At 38.9% G+C, this 10085-nt stretch overlaps 1 protein-coding gene across 1 annotated transcript; it reads right to left on the bottom strand.

Moving 5' to 3' along the window:
• Positions 1-326: 326 nt before the first annotated feature.
• LOC114646998 (interferon-induced protein with tetratricopeptide repeats 5-like) lies at positions 327-9024 on the bottom strand. Its single transcript, XM_028795450.2, has 2 exons — positions 8827-9024; positions 327-2289 (listed from the first exon to the last, which is right to left on the bottom strand). Exons 1-2 carry the CDS (start codon positions 8829-8831, stop codon positions 858-860), a joined length of 1437 nt encoding a protein of 478 aa, XP_028651283.1. The 5' UTR covers positions 8832-9024; the 3' UTR covers positions 327-857.
• Positions 9025-10085: the final 1061 nt, after the last annotated feature.

Genomic DNA, 10085 nt, shown 5'->3' with positions numbered 1-10085 from the left:
GGGATTTGGAGTTTGTTAGCTCAGCCCTGTTGGGTTCCTGAGGTGCCACCAGGCAGTGCCACAGGGACTGGTGAGTTTGTTGGGCTCCCACCTCAGCTTCAAATGCAACCGGACCATACTTATGGGACATCGGAAGTAAACCTGGGTGCTGCATAAAAGAAGCCGGTTGCCTCAACTCCAGGAGCCAGAGCCAGAGCCAGGAGGACGGAGGACAAAGCTTGCTAGAGGAGTGGAGGCGGAGAGACGCCACAGGAAGAGAGAAGAAGAAAGACAGAATTACTCAGGGAAGACAAAAAGAGTTGCTGTGAACAGTACTGTACTTGTACTTGTGACTGAGATGGGAAGCACTTGCTTCAAGAGTTTCCCACGAGCCACAATAACAAAATCTTCTCATTTGCTATGACTTGTGTCCAAGCCTGTCTGTGTCAGGTGTTTGGAGAGCTGGAGTGCCCCCTGGTGGCCATACCTCATTTTATATACTGTAGTGAACTTTCACAAAGCACTTAAGACTATAAAGCACACAATAATATATGTTTGTTTAGATAATACTTTGCATGCACATATGTGTGTCATAAAGACATTAAGGCCAGACAAAGTTAAATGCCAACAGAGTACAAGAATTGCGCAGAGTCACAATGCAAAGACTGTCCGTTTCAGTGCATCTTTCAATTATGGTACTATAAATGCTTCATTAGGAGAAGATAATTAACACACACATTGACAACAGCATTCATTAACTGAAAACATTCAGATTTTTAAGGCAGAATGAATTAAAAGAATATTTTCATGCACATCACTATATACATCACTATATAGCATACTGTTAAGACAAATCACAGACTTCCATCATTGTAATCTTAGTCAAGCGACATTTGAAGTTTGTAAAGAGCATTTAGGTATTCTTCATTACCCGGGTCAAGGAGTAAGGCTTTCTCAAAGTATTCAACTGCTGAGGCTTTTTTATTTCTGTGCTGATGAACGAGGCCTAGCAGAGCATAGGATTGCCCTTCTTGCGGTCCCCTTGAAAGCTGCTTTTTAGCAATGTTTTCCAGTTTGTTCAGAATTCTGTTTTTCTCTTCTTCTGTTCTTGAAGCAGCTAAAGCTTTTTTGTATTGATCAATGGCAAGATCTTTGCATTTTTTGTGGTAGAAAAGAAAGTTTCCATAATAGAGGTGTAGTGTTGTAATGTTTTCTAAAGTAATATTCTTCATTTTAAATACTTTCTGATAAATTTCATCTGCTCTATCAATGTTTTTGGATAATGCATACATCAATGCCAAATCCATTTGTGCAAATATAAAGGATGGCCTGAGCATAGCTGCTGTCTCCAAATAAAGAATGCCCTTCTGAATGACTTTGTCAGTCTCTGCTCTCTGTGCAGGATCACTCTCATTTTGTAACATAACAGCTTTATATTTGTACCCAAGACCAAGCTGATGTAGCAGAAACACTGAAGTTGGGGCCTTTTCCAAAGCCTCAGATAACAACTTCAGAGATTGATCCACAAGCCTAACGTTTCGGAACGCCTTCGCCACATACCGAATCACGTAGAGATCATCAGGTGCAAGTTTCAGAGCTTTTTCAATTAACTCCATTCCTTCTCCTTCTTGTTTAAGGGATATAAATTTAAGTCCTAAGAGCACCATGACAAAAGCATCTTCAGGGCTCAGCTCCAAGGCGCGCCTTAGTTGTTTCAGGGCTTGTGAGTCTTCTGCCGTAGTTGTACAATTTTTCTCAAGCCGATATAAAGCTATAGCATAGCCATTGTTCCACTCTTTGTTATCTGGCTCTTGTTCTAGGGCCTCCTCAAAGCAAGCTTTTGCTTTATCAAGGTATGTCATTGGGAATTTCAAGTAGCACCATCCTCTCTCTCCATGTACTGCAGAAATAGGAGCAGAATAGCGAGAGGCTGATGGGATATTTTTACAGATATTTTCTATTTGTGACAAAAAGCTTTGGGCTTTGCTCAGCTCTCCTAAGTGATAGTAGATCCAGGCAAAATTGCTGTAAGTAACCAAGACCATCTTTTCAAAATCATGTTCATATATCTTTTTGGTATGGTCTACTGCTTGCTTACAAATGTTGATGGCATTTTCATTGTCCCTTTGCAAATAAGCCAAAAGATTGTAGCATCTTCCTATTCCTGGACATTTTTCAGCCTTCAGCTCTATGTATTCCTGTAATTTCTCCAGAACATTCTGAAAATCAATAATATTGTCTTCCAGGCCCCATGTGAAGTGGCATTCTAGTTGCTTCAGCCTGTGCTTAATAACTGCACCTTCATCAGAACTGTGAAAAAAGAGAGTAACGCATGAGCATTTCCAACAGCAAAGTAATGACAGGAAAAACTATTGTCGTAAGAGCAGGTGCAAAACAGAAAGGCAACATGCAGGTGTTGACTGAATGGTGAGTGAACTGGCCAGCCTCTTCTAAAACTGGATTATAATGCAGAAGTTAAATCCAGGTCTCAGAAGCTCATACATCTATTCATATGTACTGTCAGATTAGGGGGAGAATGGATTAACTGCTCCCTAGTCAAAAATTTAAACCCAGAGCAACGCTAGGTGGTCCCAAAGTGAAGCTAGAGAAAACTCACACTGGAAAAATAGCTGAAGAATCCATGCTGGCTGTACATTAGTCTATACAGACTATTAAAAGAGTGGATCTCCATTTAACCTGTCAGCGTGAACGGTACTCCGGTAACGGTGATGGCAAAATTATAATCGTACTAAAGCGGCCCCACAAACTTATCAGTTTAATTTAAATCTCTGAAATAAATTGCGAAACCTAATATAATCACAAAATCAGATGCAATCAAAATAACTCATCTTTAAGTATTGACCCATGATTTGTGATTAGTGTGCCCACAACACTATATACAAAGACAGCAGTATCATCCTCCATTCAATGAGCAATGGCAGAAACTGTAGACCACTTCATTACTGACTGAATGTGAGGCAATTCATATATGGTAGTAAACAGCAGAGAATGACATTTGCTTAGTCTCAATGTGTGCCCATTTCGGAGACTTTTATATTTTAACTTTTCAGCAGTGTCCTCTAGGCCTAGTACTACAGACTTTGTCATTTTGATTATTTCTTTTGTTCTGTTTGTATCTTCTTTGCTACTGCAGTTGCAAGATTATTATTAATAATATTAATAGTATTATTATTATTTTTTTTATTACTATTGTTGTTGTAACACTCCTTCCCTCCTAAGTACCTTGTTACTGATGCCTAAGGGTAATCTGGGAAAGGGCCATGAGTTTCTTCTCCTGCATTTAGCCGATTTATATTAAATCTAAATTGATCCCCTCCTGCAGCTAATTTTCTTAGTGAATAACTATGTAGTAACTTTCATTTTTATCTATATTTGCTTCATTTCAAACCAGACATACACATACTCATAAGCTGCTAATAACAAAACAGAGAATGCAAATGAACTCCAATCAAAAAAGAACATTTACTGAAAGAAAAACAACTCTTAAAACTCTTAAACAATAATAATCATAAAGATGTGTGTTGATTTTATCCCTTCTTAAAACTTAAACCCACTTGCTTACACTGTAGGAAACTACTGTTATACAGTACCAACATATAAGAACCCAAGTAAATATATTTAACAATCATTGATCATAAACTTCTGTAAAGTTAAGAATTTCATTGCTCTGCCACATATATTAATACAAAACTTTTGTAAAGTTAACAATTTCAGTGGTATGTCACAGAATGAAATTGATAATTAACCATTGTATAGGCCCAAACACCCCCAAATATTCATACACAGCGGTCGCAGGGCTGTACAGGAAACTTGTCAGCATTGTGGGCAGAAAACAATCAAAGGTCCTCTTCACTTCACTACAAGTAACTCTAGCTGCGGACCTCCAGAGCTCCACTCTCTTGAGGAGGTTGTTGCTTTATATTATAACTCAGTAATAACATCTGGTTACACTATGGGTAAAATTAAGATTGGGGGGCTAGGGAGGTTATCTGACTCAAGTCAAGTAAACCAAATGACAAAAACCTGCAATCCAATTGGTTGTCCAGTGGAGTTACTGAAACATGGAGCTCCTGTGGAAGAAAATTATTTTAAACAGATAAGCCCCACTGGAATGCCGCGATTTAACCAATAAAACACAGGCAGGAGAAAGTGTCAATCATCATTCTTTATCTAAATCTTGCAAGAGGCAAAAACTTGTCATATTAGTGTTTTTGCAAAGAAAAAAGTGTTCTCTGTGCTATATTTAATACAATCCATTGATTAGGTCACTACTCCAAAAAGGAATTCATTACATAATCAGAAAACATTTAACATGATTTGTTACACCCAGTTGCTACTGGGACATGACAAACGTTGATACCTTAAATCAGCATAATTTGACCACGTTAACTAGGATGATTGATAGCCCTGTTAGCTTGGGGTGTACGTGAATTTTTAAATGTATTATTTTTATTCTTATTTTAGGAGACGTGATTTTCTGCAGGGTTATCCTGTTTTCCAAAGAAAAGAACAATGGCCTAATTGTTTTATGATCCAGCTAGATACAAAAACAGGAAACTTAATATATAAATGATTACACCATAAAATATAACGTTTTCTCTTAGGGGTTATATAAAATAATAAGAATTGCATTTATCATAGCGAATAATAAAATAACATCATCAGTTTAAAAGCATATGCTCAGAAGGATATGAGACTCGGACACATGCTAGGTGCACAATGAACCAGGATTCAAATTCAACTCTTACCCTTCACAGCTGGACCCATCTCCTCAACTGAGGTCAAATAAAAAAAATGTTTACCTCTGTCAAGGCACATTATAAACACGTCATCTGCACGAGACATCCCGTGTAGAGGTAATATACACCTCACCAGTGAAGAATTATTCCAGAAGTTCTTCTGAAAACAGGTAAACTGTCTGTCTTAAACCAAACACTGTGGTGTCCTCCACATGCACCAAGCTTTTAAATAATTTAATAACAGCAAATTAAAACACACGAGTTGTGCATTGATATCTTAGTAAACAAACTTAGCAAACTGTTTGTCCAAATAGTTAGCAAGTTACTTATTTAATAACTTAGATGCTGCTGTTAACTCACTATAGACACACAGTAGTGCTAATGTACTTCCGGTGAAATCTCAGCCAGCCCAGTCACTTCCTTTTGTTCATACTGCAATGGTGATTTTTGTTTAGTGGCGAGGATGTCTGAGAAAAATAAATTTAAGTTTTGTCGTACAGATAGCTCTACCTTTATGTCGAGCTTCTAGTTAGTACAACAGGGTACTTAGTTTTCATGCATTTCCCTGCAATGTGGAAACCCGATCTAAATGGATCGTCACTATCTGGAGAGAGAGCTGTATGTTTAGTTCCCATAACCGAGTTTGTAGCCAGCATTTTAAACAAGAGGATTTTCATGAGCCAGAGTCTGAGAAAGGGCATCAACTGTTGCAGAAGGGAGCAGTTTATGTGTTGTTTGAGTAGAACAAATTCTCTGTTCCACTTTCAAGACTAGGGGTTTGGGAGAAGAGAAAGCAACCGATGGAGAATAATACACCGGACGAAGTGAAGCATGATAAAATCCTCAACGACCACGACTATGCTTTGGTATCGAATCCAGCAGTTGACGACCTCCTGTAGCACTTGTTGAAAACAAGTCTCTCAGAGAGGAGATCCTCCAGCTGAGGAAACAAATTGAGACCCTTACAATGAAGGACAGTTTGGTATTTACCATTCTAAGTCTAAAGTAACCATATATTTGTCCGATGTAAGTTCCTAGTACACTGTAAACTGTTTAAACTGTTTGAATTTTCCTTGTTGATCTATACCACTGAGTCCTAATGGTGACCTCTCCTTTCTCTGAATCGTTGTCTGAAACGGAGATTGACAAAGATGTTAGGAAAATTGTAACAGTGATTGACACAGACATGTAATGTTAGCAGTACCACTACATTTGCCTTGGTTAGTACACAAACATGTTAATACATCTAACCTTTGTAAATGTGGATGTAGCTTGAAACATATAGTTTGAAGCTCTTCTCCTTTTTAGCTCCTGATGTTTGGCACAATGTTTGAATAATGTGACTTGTGTCGTTTACATAAGTCTGGATACGTCTTGAAGTGAAGCAAATGGGTGAAAAAATGGCATAGCTAGTCCATTTTGATATCTGCGCCAGAAGTGAAGCATCTGGCTGATGCAGAATCCAGAAGAGAGTGTGCATACAACCTACTCTGTACAGTACTGCCACCAGTTTGTCTTAAAAAATAGTTTTCTCTCCTTTTTCACTTCTTTTCCTTTTTTTAATTTATTTTCATGAGTGTAGAAGCTCTACTAATTTGTTCTTTTTTTTGTCTTCTCGCACGCTCTTTTTTTCTCTACATTTCCTGTTGCTCTGTTTCCAGAAATCAGCTGTATTCCCCAAAAGTCTATCGATTACAGCAGGCGACTGGATGCAGTTGCCCCAATGACAAATCACAGGCATTTTGTTCTTTCGAATGACAAAAAACACACTTGCTAGCTGCATATCTCCTCAACTATGCAGAGAAGAGGTCTATTAAAAAGACAGAGGTCATTTAATTGCGGCAGTGCTAAGATTTAACTGGGCTACATTCTTCTTCTTCTTATCATTATTATCATTATTATTATTATTAGTAGTAGTAGTAGTAGCAGTAGTAATAGCAGTAGTAGTAGTAGTATGGTTGTTTCTTTGTGATCTCCTTCACCATAACCTGTTGTCTATGGGGGCGGAGTGAAAGCTTTAGATTCGTCAAAAATTTCAATTTCTGGTTTTCGACAGATCTCAACATTTTAGGTTCCCCTGATACTGAAAACATTGATATCTTGATGATGAGTGTGTGTGTGTGTCTGCGTGTCACAGTTTCTTGAGGAAGGTCTAGAGCTATTACTGCTGGACCCAAGAATACCAAACTCAAAACTTAAGCCTGTTATGAGATGATGATGTGCTAATTAGTTTTTGAGCCAAAAAGAGAAAGAGGCACTCTAGAGGAACTGTCAAATACCATAATTCTGCAATTAATAATAAATTCTTCTCGTCAATTGCTATCGTAATGACCTATTTTATGATCACAAAGATCGGCATCAAAGCGGTAAATTATTACTGAAATGTTATAGAATCGTTTGGGTAACTTGGTTCCCAGGGCACAAAGCCTACTGACGCTGGCGTCTGAATTTTTATTTTTGTTTTTTGAACTACATATACATGTTTTAAGTAAATAATTTACATAAAGATGAGGTGAGAAAGGCTGAGGCATCGCTGGCTTCAGCCCTTATTAGGGGCTCCCTGACAACCGGGGAAACCCATTGAAGTTTTCGCTCTGACGGTTGTCACTTCAGAGCACTAAACTGGAGAAATCAGGCGTCTTGAAGACCAGGGGCTAAGGTATACGTGCATTAAAAGGCATTTGGGGATTTCGGAGCTCTTGAAGATCCGAGGGGTTACCGCTCCGGAAGCCCACGTAGAAACAACGCCGCTGGTGAATGGCAGGAGTCAACTTGAGAGTTGCCCCGGTCCATCACAGCACATAAATAGCTATTTTACCATGATAGTTTAGATACGGCATTTAACTTAATGTATGCATCTTAGAGATCTGGGAATTTAAAAAAAACGAGTACCTGTGAGGAAGAAGAATGTGGGGGTTCCAAAGGTCACTCCAACTGTATATGTTTGGAACAACAAGTACACCAATCAGCTGCTACTCTTTTGATAATTTTACTACTGCATTTCTCAATTATCAATATCACATCATTTAAAATAATACACACAGTTAACAAATATTGATATCCACATCTCCATATGTTAAAATCCTCGAATCTGCTCTTTGCCTGTGGGACAGCAGTGTTTGTTATCAATTAAAAAATTTAAAATAAAGTAAATAAAAGAATTAAAATTTTATATACAACTACCATACCACTAATGTCCACATACCCGTAAATGAAAATGCTCTAGGATTCTGCCCTTTTTTAGAAGAAAAGTATCACAGATCAACTTATCTGAAGAGAAGCACACGCAGTTATTAATCGCTCTTACCTTGCTCCTCTCAGCCCAGGACCGCCGGTCTAAACTAAACTAGCCGTTCACAATGACTGCAGTTGTCACATCCACGTCGATTTTCCTCCGGTTACTCTCCTTACATCCCAAATGTCAAGGACTGAGGTGTCAGGTTTACTGGCGAGTCGGTGACTCTGAATTGTGTGCCCGGCCACGAATGACCATCTCGGGTGTTTGCGCCCGATGCTGCGAGTGTCCTCGAGGCGTGTAATACAAAAAAGGTGGACAGAACGGTGATGTTTAAATTCTTTTTACTGTACATGAACATCTCATATAAGTTTTGAAAGTAAATGTGCTGAAAGTCCTATAGTAGGTTGCGAACCCTAGCAGTCGACGAAAAACAAGCAGATAAACCGGCCAAACCCGAGAGGACAGAGCGCGCTCTTCTTCAGTATTAAGCGAGTCAACTGTGTCTGGCATGCAGAATTTCTGCATAGAGGTTTCGATTTTCTTTCACAATTATATTTTTAATTCATGGTATTATTTAACAATAATAATAATAATAATAATAATAATAATAATAATAATTCATTACATTTATATAGCAATATAAAAGTGCAGTGCTTCTGGAGCGTCGGTCTACTCACAAAAACGACCTCTTAACTATTGCATAAAATAAGTATAAAAATTATATCTTATAACAGTATACTGCTGAATGAAATTAAAATCTTATAGTGAACGAGGTAAAAAGAAGTGGGGCTCATGGCCGGTATACACACACAGGCACACAGGCACACACGCACTCACACAGACACTTACTCCATGGTACGGCTGTCCTCCGTCTTTTTGTGGCCAATATGAGGTCGCTCTGCTGTCCCTTACCACTCCCTTATTTATATAAACCGTGATAATGTCGTAACCAATGCCATCGCCCTGGATCGCTTTTCACGAGAAAACAAAACTGCTCCACTATTGGTACTGCATGCAGAACGGAAACAGAAACCGCTCTGCCTGCGAGCGAAATCTTATCAGGACGCAACTCTGACTCACTTCAGCAAGGATAACAAGAAGAGGAGACTGAGTGACGCAGCGCTTAGGCTGTTATCTGCGAGGAGTTCTCGCACTGCCACTGCCACATATCCAGGGTTATTTTAGCACTTTGAAAGTACAGTATACACATCTTTTCATATTTACACGTTTAAGGGTTACTTAACATTTGTAAAAGTTACTTTCACATTAGGGATTTTCGTAGTGTACATGTACTATCCGTGTCATGTGGCTTTCCTTCCACAGGGCAAAGTCACACTTTTATATTGACTGATGACATTTTATATGCCCCATGTTTGCATATGTGTCCTGCTGTAACTTGTTGTCCTCTCCCTAATCATACTTCTGCTTTCTGCCAGGCCACGTACAGAAAGGCTACAGCTTCTATTTTAAAACTGGGAAACCAACCTTTGTGCCTCTGAATCCTTTAAAATGCACCCTGTGGTGTTCAATAAGTCGATTCAGGGAAAAACAAATGTTTGGTCAGAAAAAATAATAGTACGTTATAAACACATACATTAATGAAAAGATGAAGGTGTAATCATAAAAAGGAATGAAATTGTGAAAGTAGCAAGTTATTAAAATATGGAGTGACTATTACAACATATAGGTGTCAGCTCTGATTACTAAGCCTGCTGCCTATTTAAATGGAGGTCATCAGATCAACTTGAAAGTTTTCTTGCGCCCTGATCTGATGATTATGTGGATTTATAACAAGCAGTATGATCACCCAGAACTGGTGTTTTGTTCTAGTAGGTTGTGCTTAGTTTTATTAATCGTCGAATGTCTCAAAAAATGTATTTTTGATTTCCTGGATCCAAAAGGCTGGGTTTATTTTCACAAAATATATTTATTACCGGGCGGCACGGTGGCACAGTGGGTAGCGCTGCTGCCTCGCAGTTGGGAGACCTGGGGACCCGGGTTCGCTTCCCGGGTCCTCCCTGTGTGGAGTTTGCATGTTCTCCCCGTGTCTGCGTGGGTTTCCTCCGGGCACTCTGGTTTCCTCCCACAGTCCAAAGACATGCAGGTTA

Source organism: Erpetoichthys calabaricus, chromosome 2, assembly GCF_900747795.2.
Source record: "Erpetoichthys calabaricus chromosome 2, fErpCal1.3, whole genome shotgun sequence".
Taxonomy (NCBI): Eukaryota; Metazoa; Chordata; class Cladistia; order Polypteriformes; family Polypteridae; genus Erpetoichthys; species Erpetoichthys calabaricus.
This window is presented reverse-complemented; position numbering and strand designations above follow the sequence as displayed.